Raw genomic sequence first — 22,672 nt, forward strand, 5'->3', positions numbered from 1 at the left:
ATCATGAGTCTCACTTCCTAGACCCTCGGGGCAACATTGGGGAGCTCAGGCTGTGGAAAATTAGCTACAAGCTTCATTTGAAGTGATTTGAAGGTGTATCATTGCATGTCTCTTCCTCGCACCAACCCCCCCCCCCCCGCCCCTGCCATACCTACAGTGAGAAGTCTGGTTCTTTGAATATTCTTTCCCAGTGCAAGGAAAACCAAGTGATCTCCTGACTTGCCTGTAAAATAGCCAACCACTCACCTGGGAAGGTGGGCAAAGGGCTTTCGTTTCAATAAAGCAAGAAACATATAGTCAGGCCTGGTCTGTGACACAGCCTCTTGCCAGACCTCTCCTGTCCCTCATCCTCCCTCAAACACGCAAAGGATTAAATGACTCTGATCTTGATGGGAGAGGGGGCAGTCTATTCCAGGCTCTTGCCCAGCCACGTGCCAAAGCCCAGGGCTGATTGCACAATCCAAGCCTAAAACTATTCATATCCGTAAAAAGCTGAGAGGCTTCATTGACAGCACTCTCTGCTGCTGCGGTCTGTTCATTATCTGGGGTCCTCTCAGGAGGAGGTCAGGGGCTTCTGAAGTGACTCAGAAGGAAAGCAGCTGCTCTTCTGCTCTGCAGAGCAAAGTCCATGAATATGCTTGCTCAAGCTTCTGAGAATTGTTTTTAGTAAATTCTTTTCTGATTAAAGAAGAATATATGCTCATTCCAGCATTGCTAGTAATAGCCCAAACCTGGAAACAACCTGTGTCCAAAAGCAGTAGAATGGATACATATATTAGCCATACAACAGAATACCATATGGTGATCAAAATGAATGAACTGCTGCAGCTTTGTGTGAGAACGTGGGTAAATCTCACAAAAATGATGTTGAGCAAAAAGCAGAAGACACAAAAGGAAAGTAGAGTGTGATTCCGTTGATGTGAAGTTCAAGACAGGCGAACTATACCATTTTGTTTAGGGATGCATACATGAATGGTTTTGTAAAAAGAAAGGAAGTGACTGAAGGGGAAGAAAGGTTTGAGGAGGTTTCTGGTGTGCTGGAGAGGTTATATTTTTTGCTCTGGGTGAGTATTTGTTGTATATTAGATTGTACCTTGTATTTTAGGTAATTTTCAGTACGTATATTTCAGAATACAGTGTTTTTAAAAGTTAGATCCAAAAGGTCTATGCCTATGATAATCTTTGCCTTTTGTGAATCACATGCAAAAAGAAATCTAATGTACACCAAAAACCACAAAACATCATTGAAGGAAATTAGCAATGACCTAAATAAATGGAAAGACATCCCATGTACATGGGTAAGAGGATTTAATATAATTAAGATAGCATTATCCCCCCAATTTATATACAGATTCGAAGAAATCACTATCAAAATCCCAGCTTTCTTTCTTTCTTTCTTTCTTTCTTTCTTTCTTTCTTTCTTTCTTTCTTTCTTTCTTTCTTTCTTTCAGAAATGGAAATGCCAATATGGCATATGCAAGCAACCCCAAACAGCCAGAATAATATTGAAAAAGAAAAGTAATGTTGGAGGACTCATACTTCCCCATTTTAAAACTTACTACAAAGCTACACTAATGAAACACTCTTGTCCTGGGAAAGAAGGAAGTATAGGTGTAAATCTTCATGAGCTGGGACTAGGCAGTAGGTACTTGGATATGATACCAAAAGCACAGCAACCAAAGGGGAAAAAATAAGTACATTGGACATTGTCAAAATAAAAACGTTTATGCTTCAAATTATCAAGAAAATGAAAACACACAGAAGGGAAGATTTTATAAGTCATATATCTGATGTGAGTCCAGTATCCAGAAATATAAAGAACTCCTACCCCTTAATACCAAAAGGACAGAAGAATAGGCAAGGGAATGGAAGACATACACTTCTCCAGCAAGAATATGCAAAGGATGAGCCAGCACATGGAAAGATGTTCCATATCATTATTAACTAGAAAAATGCAAATCAAAGCCACAATGAGACACCACTTCACACCACTAGGATGGCTAGAATAAAAAATAATAATAAAAAGTGTTCTGAAAATGGAGAGAAATTGGAACCCTCCTGCATTGCTATAGGAATATAAAAAGTTGCAACCAGTTTGAAAAAGTCTGGCAGTTCCTCAAAAAGTTAAACAGAGTAACCATATGACCAGCAATTCTATTCCTAGATGCATACCCAAAAGAATTGAAAAATGTGTCCACAAATGTTTAAACAGCGTTATTCATAATAGCCAAAAAGTGTGTTATCAGCATATAAAAACGGAAAATGTGGTGTACCCATTCATTGGAATATTGCTTGGTCATAAAAATAAATGAAATATTACACAAGCCACAATGTGGATGAACCTTGAAAACATTCCAAGCGAACGAAGCCAGTCACTAAAGAGGACCTACTATCTGATTGCATGTATGCAGGTACCGGGACTGGCAAATTCACAGACCTAGAGGGTGGGTTAGGGATCTCCTGGGGCTGAGAGAGGGAGTAAACGGGGAGTGAGTGGCAACAGTTTCTTTTCCAGGTGATGAAATCATTGTGGAGTTAGATAAAGACGGTTGCACAGACTTGGGAATATACTATATAAACTATGGAATATGGAATCGTACACTGAAAAGGGTTATTTTATGGTATGTGAATGGTATCTCAATTAAAACACATGAAATTTTCAAAAATCTAAAAACCAGTAAATCGGGGATTAATATTTTATTTGAAAAGAAAACACACAATAAGCTTGACTTTACAGAATAGCATGTTCATTGCAAGAAAGAACAAACACACTTCCTTCCCAAAGCAACCGTCACTGCCCTGCGAACAGCGCGGGTACCGCTGGACAAGGAGTGACGATCACATCTGTTACTGGTGGAAAGAATGCCCCCGTCCCCCAGCACGCACACCACACACCAGCTGGCTGCAAGGAGGGTAACACGAGTCCTGGGAATGCCAGTCCTCCCGCTCCAGGACGGGACGTCCTCGCCGTCTGGCTAGAGCAGGGGTGGCCCTGGCGCGGCGGGCAGGGCAAGGGAACGTGGGAGCCACGGGGTGGAGCCTGGAGGGCGCAGGGGGCGTGGCTCAGGGTGGAGCTCGGGGTCCGGGCGCCTCGTGGCGGGCCGCGGGGCGGACGGCGGAGGGCGCCGGGGGCGGGGCCTGGGCGGGCGGGGCGGGGCTGGGCCGGGCGGGGGCGGGGCCTGGGCCGGGCGGAGGGGGCGTGGCCTGGGCCGGGCGCGGAGGGAGCGGGAGGGGCTGGGCTGGGCGGGGCTGGGCCGGGCCGGGCCGGGACGCGGACCGCGGGCGCGGCGGTGCCCAGACGGCGGTGGCGGCGGGAGCCGCAGGCGGCCGGGCCTCCGTCCCAGCGGCGCCGCGGCCCCCTGCCCGCCGGGTCATGCCGCCGCCCGCGCCGCCCACCGAGCTGGTGCCGTCGGAGCGCGCCGTGGTGCTGCTGTCGTGCGCGCTCTCCGCGCTGGGCTCCGGGCTGCTGGTGGCCACGCACGCCCTGTGGCCCGACCTGCGCAGCCGGGCACGGCGCCTGCTGCTCTTCCTGTCGCTGGCGGACCTGCTCTCGGCTGCCTCCTACTTCTACGGGGTGCTGCAGGACTTCGCGGGCCCCTCGTGGGACTGCGTGCTGCAGGGCGCGCTCTCCACCTTCGCCAACACCAGCTCCTTCTTCTGGACCGTGGCCATCGCCCTCTACCTGTACCTCAGCATCGTCCGCGCGGCGCGCGAGCCTCGGACCGGCCGCCTGCTCTGGGCCTTCCACGTCGTCAGGTGTGTGGCAGCAGCGCCGCCCTCCCCAGGACGCCCTCCCGGGCCCTGCCCTCTGCCCCTGTGGGCCTCGCGCCCTTCCGGCGCCCGCGTCTCGGCCGGACCCCTGGCGGGGGGCTCACGGGTCAGGTCCGCTCATGCTCCCCGGCGGACAGGTGGACCTGCCCCGAGCGTCGGCTCAGCCGCCCGGCGCCTGCCCGAGAGGTGGGGGCCAGAGCCGGGCTCTCCTAACTTGGAAGCACCTGGAGAGATGGCAGGGACACCTGATGCCTTTTGCCTCCTGCTTCCCTGCTTTCTGGCCGCTCTGCTGCCCATGCGGAGAGATTCCTCGTTCTCAGGCCGAGAGATGAATCAGGTGATGCCCCAGGAGGGAGAGGGCGGCTGCTCCTGGTGCCACCCTGTGCCCCAGTAGGTGTGACGCGTCCAGCCACTCCCAGGCCAGCTACCCCCTGCCAAATGCAGGGTTTCTGCTGTAAAATTTCCGAAGTACCTTCTTCATTATTTTGTCTTTGCTCATCTCTAGACTCACACGATCTCGAGTTTCTAGGGTTTGGAATCTGAGGGTGAGGTCAGTGGCAGAGGCTGGCCTGGGAGAGGGCCCCCAGCTGCCTGGAGTCTATGAGAGCAGAGTAAACCCAGGCCTTGCCCTGCCCTGGCACTAAAGCGCCTCGTCAGGTAACCCTCACCTATGGAAGGTTGGCCCCTTTCTGGTGTAATTTCAAGATTTGAACATCTGATGGTGTCCTGCACCGCACTCAAGGCAGGAATTTTACAGGGCTTGTTTCTCCTTTTCCCTCTCCCAGATAAGAGCACCAAATACTGCCCTAATTATAGGCTCTCTCTGTTAAATACTTGAGTGTTTTCCACGGGACCAAACTGAGGACAGTCAGCACTTTGGTAGAGACAGGTCACCTGGGTGTCACAACGGTGAGATCACAAGCCTGCGAGAGTCATTTGACCTCTAGGTCTCAGAACTGCTGGATGAAGGCCAGCTGGTCCCTGGGAAACTAAGTGGCCTGCTTCTCAGCTGTTCATGTCAAAAGTTTTGCAAGGCGTCCACAGTACCTCAGATGCTGCAGACACCCACAGGGGCTGCCTTTTCTCCCCTTGCCCCCTCTCCACCCTGGCCTCTGCGTATTTCAGAGACCCAGTTGTTGGCAGTCTTGCTGGGTGTGGACAGCATGTACACCAGAGTTCACATGTACTTGAGAAGGAGCCTATGACTGGACCTGTCTTTGCCAAGAATCTTTTCTCTTGTTTTCCCTTCTTAAAAAATATATTGAAAACAATTTTTTTTTAAGTGATGAAGAAAACCTGGTGCATCTTATAGAAAAGGTACATTTCGTAATGAACCTGAGTTGGGACTTCCTTCTGTTCAGTCCTAGGGGTGTTTTCTGTGATGCCAAGGGAAAGGCCTCCTAAGAAAGCCCATGTGTCCTCTGTGCTGGCCATAAAAAAGAAGGGAGTTGCTCATCTTTTCTGTTGAATGGGATCCATGAGCTTCTAAAAAGAAAATTACTAGGGTTCCCCAGGTGGCCTTGGACTCTGATCTCAGCTCAGGTTTTGATCTCAGAGTCAGGAGTTCAGGCCCTGCACTGGGCTCCACACTGGATGTGGAACCTACTTAAAAAATTTTTTTTTTTTTTTACCTATATCCAAGCTACAAAGGGAGTTTGACAATTTGTTCTTTGGAGCTCCCTTTCAGAAGTTAGCTCACCTTGCTGGTCTAAGAGAATTGGTAGGAAACCTGTCTAACAGGTTCATTTATTGACCTAGATTCCCCCAGACTGTATTGCTAATGACCTTGCTAAGGGCTCTCCATCGGCTTTCTTTGGTGTTGGAGTTTATAATTGTTTAAGACCTGTTGACATGAGAAATCTCATCTCCAGATGTAGTCTCCATGGTCATCTGCTTTTTAACCATTTCAGACAACTGAATATCAGTCCTCATCAAAACTTCAGTTTGGGAAAGTTTTAAAATGTGATAACATAGAGGTTGAGAATGTCTATTGGAATTTTTATGAAATGATTTCTTTTTAAGATTTTATTTTTAAGTAATGTCTGCACTCAACGTGGGGCTCAAACCCACAACCCTGAGATCAAGAGTTGCGTGCTCTACCAGCCAGGTGCCCCTGAAATGATTTTTTAAAAAAAAAAACAACAAATATCTTGATAAATAGACATAGGAGATATTCAGACAGAACCATATTTTTATTTTATTTTATTTTATTTTTTAATTTATTTATTTTTATGATAGTCACAGAGAGAGAGAGAGAGAGAGAGGCAGAGACACAGGCAGAGGGAGAAGCAGGCTCCATGCACCGGGAGCCCGATATGGGATTCGATCCCGGGTCTCCAGGATCGCGCCCTGGGCCAAAGGCAGGCGCCAAACCGCTGCGCCACTCAGGGATCCCTAGAACCATATATTTATGGTTCATAAATATACACGGGGAAAAGCTGACCCCATCAATAGTCAAAACAATACAAATTATAACAATGAGGTATCATTTTCTCATTAACTTAGAAAAAAACAGTAAAGTAGAATATTAATACGATAAATGCTGGTAAAACTGGTATTTTATTTTCCTACATTATTATTGGCACTGTAAACTGGAATAATCCACTTAGAAAGTATTTGGTTCATACCCCTTGATCCAATAATCCTATTCATAGGGACCTAGTGTAAAGAGATAATCCAAAATACATTCAAAGCCATAGGTACAAAGGAGTTTGTGCGGGAATTTGGAAGCAACCTGAATGTCCAAAAAATAGAGGAGCAATAAGTCACAAACTACACCTCACCGGAAATGTTACACAGCCATCAGATACTGGCTCTGAACTCTGTAAGCCATTTTTAAATGGTTTTTAAATGGTATGCTACAATGTTAAGTGAAAAAAAGCCATCTATAAAAGTGAACCAGGTAAAGTAGGAGACCACATAGAGTTCTGCACTCATACCACTACTCCCCAGAAAATGCCTGCACAGACCCCATCATAAGACCTGACAGAAAGACTTTCCCTTTACAGAAAGACTTATTTTCTTTGCCCGCTGGGAGAAGGAGGGCAGCTTAGACTTTATCTTCAAGGAAATGGCATTCTATCACGAGTTGCATCTGGCTCCTGAAGGCTTGCAAAGTGCTGGTTCATTCCTTAGCTCATTGGCCACCAGTAGCCCTGGGGCCGGGCAGGTTGGTCCTGCCACAGCTGGTGAGACTTGCCCAAGCTCACATGGCCATAAATGAGGGGCTCAGGGTTAGAACTCCAAGGGTCAGTCCTCAGTTTAGGATCCCATCTTGTCTCTTGGCCCAACAATATTTTTTTTTAATTAAAAAATTTTGGGGACACCTGGGTGGCTCAGTAGTTGAGTGCCTCCCTTTGACCCAGGGCGTGATCCCCGGATCCTGGGATCCAGTCCCACATTGGGCTCCCAGCAGGGAGCCTGCTCCTCCCTCTGCCTGTGTCTCTGCCTCTTTCTGTGCCTCTCACGAATAAATAAATAAAATCTTTAGAAGAAATTTTTCTTTCATCATCAAACTATTTTTTAACTTTACAGATTTCTGCCATGACAGACATTGTATCCTGTTGGCTTTGTCTTCTGCATTTATTTTTCTGGAACCATTTAAGAGTAGATTGATGTCCCCAGAACCCCTCAGTCCTTTAGTGTGTATTTCCCTAAGCAAGTGTCAGTCTCTTAGGTAACCACACACACCTTCCAGAAGCAGGGAAATGGTATAGCAGGGAATGATGCTATTACCGAGGGTGGACTTTACAGAGATTTTGCCCGTCTTCTACAGAGATTTCCCCAGTAGCAAAGGGAAACCCTTGGCTTGTGTTTGACTTGTTAGGTCTCTATTCTGCAATCGGCAGTAGTTCTTTCTTGGTGTTTCAGGACACTTCTTTGAAGAATACAGGTCAATTGTTTTGCAGAAGGTTCCTCTGCTGGCCTGGCTGGTGCTTCCCCACGAGTGGTTTCAGGTTTTGCACTTGGGCTGGAATCTAACAGAAGATTCTCACTGCTCCCCTCCAGGGACTTCGATTTGTTCTGCCTCTGGTGATAATAATTTTGATCACCTGATTAGGGGTGTTGCCTGCCAGTTGTGCACAGCAGTTCCTGTTCTCCTCTTGGTAATTAATAAATACCTTGTCGAGATAAAGATCTTCTTATGCCTCAGACTTTACCCACCCAGTTAGCATGCATTGATCTGACAGTGTTCTGAAGCGAATTTCCTGTTTTTTGTTGCCTTTCTACGGTTGTGTGAGAATACTCAGCATTCAAGGGAAAGTCGTGTATTAAGTCCCTGTCCACCGTACATGAGCTGTTGAGGCAGCCTGACACGGACACCCGATATCTTACAAGTCACATGGATGTGCATCTGTGAGCATTTACAATACCTTCTCTGAGAAGGTGCCCAGATGCTCAGGCCCAGAGCCACTATGGGTGCCATCAGTTCTTTTCTGGTCAGAAACCATCCCTGCCCCCCTGCTGATGGTGAGCTGCCCCTCAGAAGCAGTTGTCAGAGCGGTGGGCTCCTTCTGAACGAGGCCGGAGCAGGGTCGGTGGACCATCTCCTGCACCTGTGTGCCCAGGCACCACCGTAGCAGGTGTCATCCTGTGTCCTGTGAGCAGGGGAGGAAGGCTGGGCTGGGGGGAGCCTCACTGCACCAAATCGGAAGGAAGGGTCCTGGCCAAGCTAGCCACCTCAGGCAGCCATAGGGTTTCTTCTGGCACGAGGTGGGAGCAGATGTGAGCATGACCTCTGGCCCCTGGGCCCACCTGCTCCCACTCCCTGGAGGTTGCCTGGGGGTTCTGAAGGAAGAGTCTGTGGTTCCCAAGCTCACCATCAAGACCCCTGCTTGATGGGGGTGGGGAGTGGGAAGTTCTAATATAGACAAAAGAGGAAGCGAGGGCCACGAAGGGGAAGATCCTCTAAGCTCTTTGATGGGAAACTAGCTCACTGTGGGTCTCAGTGATGGGGCCCAAGCAGGTGTGTCTGAATGAGGGTTGCATGTAAGCACCTGCATGAACAGTACCCCATGTCAATCGGTGCTCCCCAAAATAACAAGAGTTAAATTGGCTTTGCTTTTGCCCTCCTAAAAAGTTTTTAGAGGGCACTGCTGCATCGTGAGGTCTCTGTACAGCGTTTTGTGTTCATGGGAAGCTGTCCACAGCCCCAGGGGCTGTGAGAAAGCAGATGCTGCCCTGGAACCCCCTGCCAGGGCAAGTGCCACTCTGCCCATCCTTACCCGGCATCCAGTCGGCCAGGACCTGGCTGGGAAGGAGAGTGTCTCTGAGTGTTGCAGGGTGGCTTTGTGACGCCCACCAGCACCAGGGCTGCAGAAGGGGCACCAGGGTGTGTGTATGCATAACAGTTCCTTTGGACACCCCCCTTCCACACTCCCTTCTGTGCCCAGTGCCACAGAGTGACCTCGTGGTGCCGGGCTAGTGGCCGGCTCCTCAAACTTCTCCCACGACCTACCCCTCTGCCCCACACTCAACAATAAGTGCCCTTTGTTTGGGGAAGAAACCTCCAGGCAGCCACAGGCCTTGTGATTCTCTCCACCAGGCCTGGCTCACTGCAGCTGCGCTTCCCTCTGCACAGCTCTGTCTTGCTCCCAAGAACTCTCTAAATTGGCACATTGTTGCACGGTAGTTTTGTTCTGAAAGCATTTTTTGAGTTAACATTCAAGGCTTTCCGTAGGCCACCCAGCACATAGACCAGGCACTGCTGTTTGTGGAAGAAGACTCTTGTTTCTTTTCCATCAGATGCCAGCCCCCGTGTGGAAACATCTGTAGGAAGAGTGAGGTTTGGGGTGGAGGGAAGAGTGCAGGAATCTAACGGTGAAGGTGGATAGACTCTGTGCAGAGTCCCATCTGTGTGAAGTACAACTGTCCCTCTAGGTGTCCCCCACCATGACTCTGGTGGGAGAAATTTCAGAGTCCACTTACCGGCAGAGCTGGGAACTCTAAGGGAAACCCAGAGCATCACTGTCCTGGAGACAGGCCCCCTGCTCAGGGTCAGATGACCAACGGCAGGGAATTCAGGCATTGGGGATGGGATGGCTTACTCACCACCTGGCTAATCCTGTGGTGTTTCTGGTTCTGCTCCCCTGGAGGAGATATAAAAACAAAAGGACACTAGGGCCCCTGGCTGACTTGGTAGGTAGGTAGGTCATGCAACCCTCAATCTCAGGGTCTATGAGTTCAAGCCTCATGTTGGGCACGGAGATCTGAACGGATTTTTGTTGTTGTTGGTTTACCCCTCCCCTAAGCTTACTGAGGGACCCCACCAGTCCAGATGTGGTGGGATTCCCAGGAACTAGCATGTGTCTCTTCCCCATATTTCGTAGAAAGCTTCCCTAGTCATCTCCTGGGGCTGCCCTAATAATGTACCACATACAGAGTGGCTTAAACTAGAGAAATACATTTTCTCATAGTCCTGGAGGCTGGAGGTCCGAGATCAAGGTTGGCAGGGTTGGTTTCCTCTGAGGCCTGTCTCCTTGGCTTGTAGATGGCCGTCTACACCTTTGGTCCTCACACAGTCTGCACCTGGTGTGTGTCTGTGTCCTAATCTCTCCACATAAGGTCGGCAGTTGTGCTGGATTAGTGCCCATCCTCCAGACCATTCTAATTTAATCGCCTCTTTAAAGACCCATCTCCAACTATAGTCATATCCTGAGGTGCTAAGGGTTAGGAGACTTCGACATATGAATTTGGTGGGGACACAACTCAGCTCTTCACAGCCTCTGAGGGAGGACAAAGCCATCTGGGACTCTGGCCTAGGTTTTCAGGTGAACACAAGCAAGAGGGTGTGGGCTTCTGGTGCCCCTCCAAGTGGGGGATTGTGTCCAGAGTGTGGCCTTTGGGCTATCCAGGTGACCCCAGCACTGCTTCTCCTCGGCCTGAGTTATAGCTTAACAATCTTGGATTTAGAATGTGGGTCACAAGCATCCACACAGAGGCAGGACAGTTTGCTCACAGTTCTGGTCTGCCCACATGTGGGTGTCAGGGTGCTTCCTCCAACCACAGGAGTTTCTAGGTCATAATCAACTAAAGCCCATGATTTTTTTCACATGCTGTTATTCAGCTATATTTTACTTGTTCTGATTTTAATTTTTTGGTTGCCAGCTTCTTTATTAGGAGGGAAAATATTACATGGTCTTGTGACAGAAATTGGAAGTATGCATTTCTAGAAAGAAGGGATTATGTCACACATGTGTTTCTAGAGTATCTTACAGATTCACAGTGCCTACAGCTCAGGCCAGAGAATGGCTTGGCTTATCTGAGCTTGCCAAAAATATGGACTTTCCCCTCACTCTATAGGTGGAGAACCTGGGGCATCTTCAGCTCTTTATCTCTTTTTATCCTCCACCCAGTGGCATCCTGGAGCCAGCTGGTGAGACCCAATTATTAAATTTTAGGGCATTTTGTGAGCTGATTATTAAGTACAATCATCAATAAAAACTAAACTATATAAACTTATAAGTTGTATTTAAAAGAGTAGTAAGAGTATTAAAAATTACATCTTAATTATCTTACTGTTATCTATGCACTTGAGGTTATTTACAACTATCAAATCTATGGGATGGAAATACTGTCAATTACTGTCCATCTGTCCCCAACCACATGTATTGGTGGCTTGAAATTAGTCACAGTGGGAGTATTGCACCATGAAAAACAGCAAGCACCACAGATCAGGGCTTGGTTTATTTTGTTGATTGTGTAGAGTAGAGGTCAGCATACTTTCCCTGTAAAGGACCAGATAATAGGTTTTTTTCAGCTTTACAGGCCATCTGATCTCAATTACAGCTATTCAGCCTCTGCTCTTACAGTTACAATAAAACTTTATTTAAAAAAGCAGAAAAGGGGCGCCTAGGTGGCTCAGTGGGTTAAGCATCTGTCTTCAGCTCAGGTCATGATCCCAGAGTCCCTGCTCAGCAGGGAGTCTGCTTTACCTTCTCCCTCTGCACCTGTGTGCATGCTTGTGAGCTCTTTCTCTCAAATAAATAAAAATCTTAGAAAGAAAGAAGGAACGAGAGAAGAAAGAAAGGAAAGAAAGAAAGAAAGAAAGAAAGAAAGAAAGAAAGAAAGAAAGAAAGAAAGAAAGAAAAAAGAAAGGAAAGTAAAACAAAGCAGAGCAGACTCTGGCCAGATTTGGCCTGAGGGCCATAGTTTCCTGGACTCTTTATCTAGATTTGAGAAGATGATAGAGGAAACATCAATAGTTAAAATTATACCTAACAGTATTCCTTCTATGAACTTCAGAGGTGGTAGTCAGATGGGGCAGGCAGGAAGCCAGGTATTTAAGGGGTGAGAAGACATGGTATTGTGGAGCAGGGGGGAAAAAAGTAGAAATACCCTTCCAGGGTTGGGAAATTAATATCCGATCCCACAAAGAAGTTGCTTCCTAGTCACCATTTGTCTTCTCCCTTAGCCTTTCCTTACTTCACATTTTTCTTACGTGTGAAGAAAAATTAAAACATAAACAACTTCATGTCATGGAACTACTCTCATTTGCCAACTGCAACCATAGTGTGTTGGCAAAAATTGAGTGCATTCTGTGAGGCTCGATTGGCTATACGGAATTCACCACAAGGACCGTAGTGTGATGTGTTATTACCTGCAGATTGTGTGCTTCACGTCTTTTATATCAGTTAAATTAATAATAAACGTATATGTGCATGCTTACATACGTACATACACAGGCACCGGCATACAAATCCTTTCTGTGTACAGAGCCAGTTGTGAAACACTACCAGCACACCACGGCCCTTACCCATAACTCACAAGTCTGGTAGAGCCTGCTTTGCTGGGTCATTAGCCTCTCCCTTCCTCCCACTCCCTTCCCACCCCTCCCTGACATTGCTCCTTACCACCTCCTACTTAAATACCTCCCCAAGCAGCTTCTGGCCATCTGCTGAGGTTCAAACAGTGACTCTGATTGATCAACCCACATTCTTTCTTTCTTTTTTTTTTTTTAAATAAAGATTTTATTTATTTGAGAGAGGGCTAGATTGAGGGAGTATGAGGAGGGGAAGCAGGAGGGACAGAGGGAGAGGGAGAAGCAGGGAGCCTGGGATCATGACCAGAGCCAAGGCAGAGGCTTAACTGACTGAGCCACCCAGGCGCCCCAATCAACCCACATTCTTAACCCTTTAAAGCCTTCTGCCTGTTTGGTCTTCTCTCTGGCTACCTCCCAACGCAGACTTAGCTCCGGACGCACCCCAGTAATACAAAAGAAACCCATCGCTTTCTAGCTTTCCTAGGACAAGCCTGAAGTCACAGAATGGTCTCCGTGGGGGACCCGGGTCTCCTGTGAAGGACGTCAGGAAGGAGGAATCACTGTGCCTGTGAGCGCCTGCCCTGGGCGCACCCTGTGTGCTTACTTCCAGCTGGGAGGGCGCCCCTCCAGCCCCTGCCCAGCCTCCTGCAGGGTGAGGCTCTCTACACACCATGCTTTTCTCCATTGCAGGATTCCTTGGAGGAGCCCCATAAACCATAAAGCCATGAGGAACAAGACAACTAAAAGCATTTTACTTCCTTTGCAATGACAATATGTTCATGCCGTGAAGAGCTAAGGAGTAGATTGGGTCACTTGCCACAAACTTCACCCATTCAGCAGGTCCCTGTTCTGTTCCTACCAGGCGCCAGACACTGTTCTAGATGCTGGAAAGAGCAGTGCACCTGCCCTCATGGAGCTTGGAGCTTGGAGCTCTTTGTTGTGACATGTTGTCCCCAGATGCCCCCAGGATGGCATGAGTTGTTTTGTTTTGTTTTAAAGATTTTATTTATTTATTCATGAGAGAGAGAGAGAGAGAGCGCCAGAGACATAGGCAGAGGGAGAAGCAGGCTCCCTGTGAGGAGCCTGATGCGGAACTCAATCCTAGGACCCCGGGATCATGACCCAAGCCAAAGGCAGACGCTCAACCACTGAGCCACTCAGATGCCCCTAAATGGAAACCCTATATTATGACAGAACAGTTTGACGCTAATATATGTCCACTTCACAAATAAGTAACTGATAGGACAAGCATCTAAAGTGGACAGACTCCTGAGGGTAACTTGGTACCTTTCTCATCACCCTTTAACTTCTGTGGGTTTTTTGTCCCTTTTGACCTGACTGAACACAGCACTTCTCCTCATTCTGGCAAGACTAACACTCAACTTTGGTCTCATCAACTGTTCTACAACTTTCTCTCTAAAAGAGCTGCTACTGGCCGGCTCAGTGGAAAGGCATGCTACTCTTGATCTCGGGGTCGTGAGTTCTAGCCCCCCATTGGGTATAGAGAGAATCCTTAAGTAAATAAATAAAAGTTAACTTTAAAAAAGCAGCTGTTGGGGGATCCCTAGGTGGCTCAGCAGTTTGGCGCCTACCTTCGGCCTGGGGCGTGGTCCTGGAGTCCTGGGATCAAGTCCCACATCAGGCTCCCTGCATGGAGCCTGCTTCTCCTTCTGCCTGCGTCTCTGCTTCTCTCTCTCTGTGTCTCTCATGAATAAATAAAATCTTTAGAAAAATAAAAAAGCAGCTATTGGGGCAGCCTGGGTGGCTCAGCAGTTTAGCGCTGCCTTCGGCCTAGGGCGTGATCCTAGAGACCTGGGATCCAGTTCCACATCAGGCTCCTGCATGGAGCCTGCTTATCCCAGTGCCTGTGCCTGTGCCTCTCTCTCTCTGTGCCTCTCATGAGTAAATAAAATCTTAAAAAAAAAAAAAAAGGCAGCTATTGCTCACACAGAGCTCTCAGGATATAACCAATTTCTGACCTCAGGGTTTTACTGATGACATGTCCTGTTTACATACTGCTTGTCTCCCAGCAACTGACCTGGGACATAGGCCCATAGGCCCGTGTGTACTCTTCCCAGGGGCAGGAACCGCATGGGCCTCACACGTTCCTGGCACCTGCACTATAGGCCAGAGTCCTGGGACGTTGGACATGACTCACAGCAGCAGCGGTCAGACACAACAACACACTTACCGGTGCTCCAGACGTACACCAGTCAGTTTATTCTCGTGACAACCTACACTGCTCCAGGCACCGTCACCTTCCCCCACTTGGTGGAGAAAAACACTGCTGCATTGAGGCCAAGTTGGAGTGGGGCCTGCTTGAACCCTGTTCCTTGCATGGTGCCCAAACTCCAAACCACCCCACTATCCCACTGTGAAGCCTCTGTGGGTCCCCTGACCCATTTAAAATGCTTCACAAGCAGCCTGGTGTGGGGACACTGGGAACCTTGGGGCTCAGCTCTCATCTGGCTGTGTTGCCGTCAGGATGCACTCTCAAAAAGTCAGCCTGGTGCTGCCCTAAGAGGGGGCCCCTGCCCCAGCCCTTATGCTTCAGAGGCCATCTGTGACCTTTGCCAGGAATATCCTTCCCATAGAGCAAGGAGTCCTCAGGCTCAGAGAGATGTGCCCACCCAAGCCCCTGTTCCCCCTCCTAGATCCTGCTGCAGGTGCACAGGACCCTAGCGTTCCCTCCCAGGCAACCCCAAGCTGCCAGTGCATGCACCCCTGGGCCCAGGCGGCCACGGGGGCTGTGTGGGTGAGACATAGGTGCATGGGCTGGTGCACGCTGGCATGCAGGCCACCCTGGGGGCAGGAAGGAGCTACCCTCGCCATGCCACAGCATTCTCACACCAATCACCAAGGAGCCCAGCGATTCTGAATGAGAACCCGGCCTCTGAGGGGTGGGGGTGGGGGAGTATCTGTCAGGCAGGAGTCCAGGACATCCCTGTGTCCTCTTACCCAGGCTCTGCGACATTAGGGTGGGCCTGGCAGGGCTTGGGCAGAGTGGGGCTAGGTTGGGGGAGTTGACGACTCCTGCCTTGCTTTCTCCAGAGATGCTATGTAGTTCAAGGTTTGGAGAGCACAGCGACCAGTGGCATTGCCCCTGCTGGCTTTGTTGGGAGCCTGACCTGCTGCCTCCTGTCTGCCCCTTGTTCCTCAGCTGGGGGGTCCCGCTGGCCATCACCGTGGCAGCTGTCGCTCTAAAGAAGATTGGCTACGATGCCTCGGACGTGTCAGTTGGCTGGTGCTGGATCGACCTGGAGGCAGAGGACCGCATCCTGTGGATGCTGCTGACCGGGAAGCTCTGGGAGATGCTGGCCTATGTCACGCTGCCCGTCCTCTACCTCCTCATCAGGAAGCACATAAACAGGGCGGTAGGTACCTGCCTCCCCCCCACCCCACCCCCGGCCCCTATTCTAGAAGTTTCTGGGGCCACTGTGCCCTGGCAGCCTGGTGCTGGGCTCGGCCACTTGGGGGACAGGCCAGGGTGACGCATCATGGGCTGTCTGGTTTGCTAATGATACAGCCCTGGCAGGGGTGGGTCCTGTCATTTCTCCACCATGGATAAGGGAGTAGAGGCTGGCGGAGGCTAAGGGCCCCCTAGGCTCACCCAGACCGTGAAGCCCAGGCCACTGCGGCCACTGCCACTGCGTGTGGAATCCAGGAGGGGAGCAGCGGCCTGGGTTCTGGGACAGGCCTCTGCTGCCCTCTCCTGGCAGGCCGCCGGGCTTGCTCCACCGGGAGGGGAGTGCGGCTGCCCTGAAGCAGCATCCAGATCACTGGCTGCCATGGCCCCGGGAGACGAGGGCGTGAGATGCCCTAATGGGCCACACGATGCCTCAACCGCATTCCCTGTGGTCACTGAAAATGTGTCATAAATGCAGACTCTTCGGGGTCTCGGGAGCTCAGAGAGCAGGAGCCCAGCTGGCTGGAAATTCCAGGCAAGAAAGGTTTTCCTCTGATGATGTGGAAAATCCTTCCTTGTCCTTGACTGCCGGCTCTGGGCTCTGCAGGCCGAGGCGCTGCCGGGCTGGCTGGTCGTGGTGGGGCTGCAAGGGGACAGGGCTGGGCGTGGGGACAGGGTGGGATGTGGGGAAGCGTGGGAGAGTACTGAAGGGGGCTTCCGAGCCCAGGCCCCGGGGCGCCATGGCCATGCTGGGCTTTCTTTGCCCCATTTTTCAGGGGCTGAAGCTGCAGGGGGGGTTGCCCCCCTTTATTCTTTCGGGGTGTATGTGACATGGCAGCCATTTCTGAGTTCGTAGGGTGCTTGTTCCCTGCGGCTCCTGCCTGTGGCTTCTGGAGTCTAGACTTCGGGTTCTCTTTTCACTCTGAAATTTCCTGGCCTTGCCACCTCCCTGCCCCCCTCTTCTGCTACTGCTGGAGTTGCTGAGCGGTCCTGAGGGGCTTAGTGATTGGTTTGAAATCCATCTTCTTGCTGGTCTCCTGCCTGGGCTGGAGATACCCTTCTTGGCTCCTTTTCTTTCCTGGGAAGGTTCTGGGCTCCCAGATGAAGCATCCCAGGCTGTCTGTCTGCAGCCGCCCTTCCATGCACCCCTCTTCCTTGCCCTTCCAGGGTGACCTGGAGCTGTGCCTGGGAGCCCAGCCCCCATGGGAGAACAGATCCTGTCTTATAATCCTGCAAGTGTTTCCAGAAAACCGGAAGACTAGTGGGCAGGGAGGGATAGGGGTTGTTCCCTGCCTCTAGCTAGGAAGGAGAGCTAAGAATAAGTGAGCTGGGGGCACTCCAGTGGCTCAGTTGGTTAATTGGCCAACTCTCTTGATTTCAGCTCAGGTCATGATCTCCCAGGGTCATGGGATCAAGCCTCTCATGGGGGTCTGTGCTGAGCACAGAGTCTGCTTCAGATTTCTCTCCCTTCTCCTCTGCTCCTCTTTCTGCCCCTGCTCATGCACTCTCTCTCTAAAATAAATAAAAATAAAATTTTGAAAAAAAAATAAGTGACTTGGAGCAAGATTTACAAAGAAGAGTTGCCAAGGTATGTGGCTTCTCCCCACACATGGGCTTTCAGTGTCCCAGACACAGGACCAGGCTCAGAAACACATCTTTGTTATGAATAGCTGCATCTATGGCTACAAATTCAGTTGTGATCTAGAGATGGAGTCTCCCCCTTCCTTTCACTGAAGGTGTTCCCAGGAGTGGGGAAGTACAAAGCCCAGCCTGCTCCCCTGTCCTTTCTGCCCCAGCTTTGCATGGAGCCCCTCCTTCACAGGCCTCTGCCCTGGGGGAGCTTGCATTCTGGAGGGGGAAGGCAGGACAATAATAGGCAACAGGCCTGATAAACAAAGATGAGTAACTTCTAGGATGGAGGATGTTAAGAGCTACAAAAAAAGAGGGGGGGCAAAACTAATTAACTGAATCTGGGGACAGGACTACCTGGAAAATGCCTTTGCCCTTGAAAGGAGGTTGTCAGGATAGGCCTCCTCCAGGGGGTGACATGGAGCAAAGATAGGCAGGATGAGTGGCTCACACGTGTTCTCCTCGTTCCTGGCACAGCACGAGGCGCTCTCCGAGTACCGGCCCATCCTCTCCGAGGCGCACCAGCTTCAGCGCCGCACCTCTGTGGCCGATAAGAAGCTGATCCTCATCCCGCTCATCTTCATCTGCCTCCGGGTCTGGAGCACCGTACGATTCGTCTTGACCCTCTGCGGCTCCCCAGCGGTGCGGTTGCCGGTGCTGGTTGTTCTGCACGTATGCAGGCCTGCCCTCCCTGGCCCTTTCTGCTCTGGCTCTGGTGCAGGGTTAGATCCCCCTCTCCCCAAGCCCCCATCTCCCACAAAGTGGGTGCATCCCAGCACACCAGCCATCCTGGGACTGGCAGGAATCTTGGCTCCATGGTGCCTTCCTTTCTGCCTGAGACCCAATGGGGGAGTCTTAGTGAGAGAGGGTGGAAGGGCAGTGAGGCTCAGGTGCAGCCCAGGGGCATTAAGGGGCCCTCTGGTGGCCTGGGAATGGCCCGGAGAGAGCTGCCTTGATCCTGTCCTTCCCAACACAGAAGACCTGCAGTTTGGGGGCTGAATACCAGCCTCGGTGGGTGGAGGACAGGGTTCTGGGGTCCGAAGCACTTCCTGGTCTGTGTGTGTGTGTGTGTGTGTGTGTGTGTGTGTGTGTGTGAGAGAGATAGAGATAGAGAGAGAGAGACCGACCACCTCCAGCTCGGGCACTCATGCCTCTCCTTTCCTCCCCAGGGTATTGGGAACACGTTTCAGGGCGGCGCCAATTGCATCATGTTCGTCCTCTGCACCCAGGCCGTCCGAACTCGGCTCTTCTCTGTTTGCTCCTGCTGCTCTTCCCAGCCATCTACAGAGAGCCCGACTGGCCCCCCCAAGGCTCCTGTACCCTCCAAGACAGGAGACTCTCAGGGATCCAGACGCACCCCAGATGAACTTCCAAGCACCTGAGCTTTTCCCTTCCTAGTTCTATACAGGTGCTGCCTCCCTGGGAACAGGTGGCTCTATGAGTCCCTGCTGCAGGGAGTGGGGGTGGGCATCTGCTGGCACTTTAAGCCTTCTGCTTTTGAAGCTCTTGACCCCCCAGTGGGGCAGCAGCCATGAACTCAGCTTCTTCTACCTCCTAGACCCTCGGGTAGCACATACCCACTCGCCCCCATGTCTGGCTGCACTCGGGGGTACTTGTCTGCAGTGAGATTGCATGCAGGTTGGCAGTGAGATTGGCACATGGTCACTGTTAGGTTGCCCTAGTAGATGTCCACTGGTCATCAGCCTCATGACCACACAGCACTATTTACAGTTCGAGGGACCCACACCTGGGGGAAAGGTACAAAGAAATATGTATACCTTGCATCTATCCTAAATAAAATGCTGGGGGTTGCCAGAGATGCATCCCCCACTTAGATGTGACAAAGCAGATTTTGGGTTTGTCAGGGCATTGAGATTTCCTGGAGAGCCTAGCTTTGCTGGTCAGCAAAAGAGCCATTTCCCTTTAACCAGGTTGAAGGTTTCCAGGTGACTACCATGACTCTAGCACAATCACTCTGGACAGCTGGTGCCCTTGGGGTCTCCCAAATTCTCTGTATGGGTTGCCAACCCTTGATGCAGATTGTGCTTGCATTTTGAGCCCAGAATCCATACCCTTGCCTCCAGCGGTCACTTTAAAATACAGGTTCCCTTCTCCAGTGCAAGAGCTGGAACAGGTACAAGAAGAGGTATTACGGGGAATCCCTGTGGGTGCCTGCTGCCTCTCGCATCTGTTCTCCTGAAGACTGGAATGGGGAGAACTGGTGAGGGATCGGCTGATTCACTTCCTGGCTTGTTTTTTTATAGGAAAGGTGACCAGAGAGTTGATGAATGATCCACAGACAGATTCCTCCCTGTTGGTTGGGGGAAGTAACACAGGCATCTTGGGGTGATTATTTACATTTAAAAGAAAAGGATTTAAAATAAGCATCCACATCTTTGTATTCTTGGCTCCTCCACCAACATTTCCTCTAATTTCAGAAAACAGTTTCTCTGTTAAGTCACAGAAGCCACTGGCAAAGATGGCAGGTGTCCGCGTCACCGCAGGAGGCATGGGGAGAAGTACAACTCTAGCCTATAGGCGTCCCTCCCTTGGGTTTGGTCAGAACTCTGCAAAACCAAGATGACCTTCTGAACCTGTAAGACCGTTCTGGATTAAAGCCAAAGCCTCACCATACTGCTGATTCCTATTTTATTCTCAGAAGCAAAATCTGTCAGAGGAAGAGAATCTGAAGGGAAGAGTCATTGATAGAACTAGATAAAAAATACTCATTTTTGGTTTCCCCACCCCCTTTTTTTAAAGGTTTCTTTATGAAAATCAGCAGAAGGTGATCATCCCTTTAGGACTCCTGGGCTGCCCTACAGAAAGCTACCTGTCATAGGGCAATCTCCTAACAGAAATGGCCAATAGAAGGGGAATCCAGGGATCCCCTAAAGACAAGACGGCAGATCATGGGCACATGGCTTCTAGAATGGAGCAGAAATTCAGGAAGTTACTTGCTGCAAGAGAGAAAACGGTTCAGAGCTGAGTTAGCCTGTGGGCCACAGAGGATGAGAAGAAAGTAGAGCCTGCTCGGAAGAGGGCCCCAGAGTCCTTGGCTTAGACTGCAGCGCCTGGCGGGTGTGGCTTCCACAGGACTGGCGAGACTGGGTGTCCCCAGGCAGGCTGCTGTCAGGAAGGGCCGGCAGAGGGAAGAGGGGCTCAGGAGACTTTGTGGGGCTCCCTCAAGTTCTCATTCCACTTGTTTGATGCTGCTGCTGTGCTGTCTGCTTTTGTAACAACCACCTAAATGTTACCCCTGGATATTTCCATTTCCACTCCCCCTGCTGCCTGCCCGGCTCTGCCGAGGGCCCAGGTGTTCCCAAGATTGGTGGAGACCATGTGGGCAGGGGAGGGGTGCTTCCCAGTGCCTTGGCCTGAGGTCAGGGGCCCGGGTGGGGGGTTGGGGAGGCTGTGGCTGGATCTCTGTGGGGTTCAGAACTCGAAGGTGATGGGGGCAAAGTCATATCTTCGGAGTCCAGGAGGGGCTCCTGCTTTCCGATCAGAGCAAGAGAGGCTTCCTTTCGAACTTTGCTCGGGCCCCTCCGTGGGTTTCTTTCTCTTCCATCAGCCTTGCTCATGTTCCTGCACCTGTGTCCTCCCTTACAGACGTGTAACTCAGCCAGGACAGATGCTCCGGCCTCATCCGTGTGTCCTCAGCCCAGAGCCTTCTCTTCTCAGGCACTTTCTGCCTTTCTGTGCTTCTCAGTTGTTTATGTTTGTTTTGTCTTTTAATGAAGTAGTATTTGGCCGGGGCTGAGGGTGCGCACAGAGCGCTTCTTATGTACACAACGACAAGAAACCTTCTACCAGAAACATTTTACAAACTTCCTGTCATGGCATAATAACAGTTGTGAGGTCTTTGGGGCCTGTGCAAAACTGTATCGAAACCCTGATCATCTTGGGTTGAAGCCAAAGTCTCCCTATTTTAACTTAAATAAAATAATTATTTTTTCTTTCGCGTGTTTGGTAAACTGATTGCCCGTGGCCCGGTTGGGGATTGAGGTGGGCCCAGACTAGCCTATGCTCTGGGGCAGCTCCAGAGCCTTCTACACACCTGAGACCTGGAAACACACCTGGGCCCTTCTCCGTGGGCAAATGCAGTCAAGTTGGGGGAACCCTACTGGCTCAACCATCTTCTCCTGAGTTCACCTGACAGGGTCTCAGGTGTAGGAGGGGCAGGCAGGGAATGAGGACTTTAGATACAGATTCCTGGGCCCTGTCCCCTATGAGGATCAGCAGATCCAGATTCCAAGGACCTGAAGCTTGCAGCTAAACTCCCATCAGCCAGACACTCCAGCACCGAGTCACTGACCCTGTTCTTGCCCTGCACCATTTTATCACGGCACAGCGGGACTCACGGCAATGGCAGCTACAGGCTGCTCAGTGTCTGGGACTGCTGGGACATCCCAGGGCTCTTCTCCGAAAGTAACAGCCATCCAAAAACTGGCCACCGGATGGCAGCCCGGCCCTCAGAATTGGGCTCTAACTGCTCCATCTTGGGAACTTTGCTTTCCAGGGTGCTGCTCGTTTCTTTTTTTACACTTTCTGGGTTTTGTGACATTAATGAGCACATGAAAAGATGCTCCACGTCATGTATCATCAGGGTAATATAAATTTAAACAATGGGATACTGAGGTGCCAGGATGGCTGAGTGGGTTAAGCGCCTGCCTTCAGCTCAGGTCATGATCTCAGGGTCCTGGGATTGAGCCCTACATCTGGCTCCCTGCTCATCAGCGAGTTTGCTTCTCTCTCTCCCTCTGCCTGCCGCTCTGCCTACTTGTGCTCACTCTCTGTCAAATAAATAAAATCATAATTAATTAAAAAACACAATGAAATACCACTGCACACGTACCAAAATCCTAACAACAACAAATGCTGGGAGGATGTGAAGCTGCAGGAACTCTCACTTGTTGCTGGTGGGATGTATCGTGGTAAAACCAGTTTAGAAGTCAGTTGGAGGGCACCTGGGTGGCAGTCGGTTAAGAATCTGCCCTCAGGGGATCCCTGGGTGGCGCAGCGGTTTGGCGCCTGCCTTTGGCCCGGGGCGCGATCCTGGAGACCCGGGATCGAGTCCCACGTCGGGCTCCCGGTGCATGGAGCCTGCT

The 22,672-nt window shown here is 50.6% G+C and overlaps 1 protein-coding gene across 3 annotated transcripts; it reads left to right on the top strand.

The window, feature by feature from the left end:
- The first annotated feature begins 3,286 nt into the window (after positions 1-3,286).
- On the top strand, positions 3,287-21,520 carry GPR157 (G protein-coupled receptor 157). Of its 3 annotated transcripts, none has more exons than XM_055305723.1 (4): positions 3,287-3,756; positions 15,693-15,906; positions 18,045-18,289; positions 18,737-21,520. In XM_055305723.1, exons 1-4 carry the CDS (start codon positions 3,374-3,376, stop codon positions 18,963-18,965), a joined length of 1,071 nt encoding a protein of 356 aa, XP_055161698.1. In that variant the 5' UTR covers positions 3,287-3,373; the 3' UTR covers positions 18,966-21,520. The 3 variants fall into 3 exon arrangements, with proteins under 3 accessions (XP_055161698.1, XP_055161699.1, XP_055161700.1); XM_055305724.1 differs by having other exon boundaries at positions 18,045-18,239; XM_055305725.1 differs by having other exon boundaries at positions 18,045-18,209.
- Positions 21,521-22,672: the final 1,152 nt, after the last annotated feature.

Source organism: Nyctereutes procyonoides, unplaced genomic scaffold (genome assembly GCF_905146905.1).
Source record: "Nyctereutes procyonoides isolate TBG_1078 unplaced genomic scaffold, NYPRO_anot_genome, whole genome shotgun sequence".
Classification (NCBI taxonomy): domain Eukaryota; kingdom Metazoa; phylum Chordata; class Mammalia; order Carnivora; family Canidae; genus Nyctereutes; species Nyctereutes procyonoides.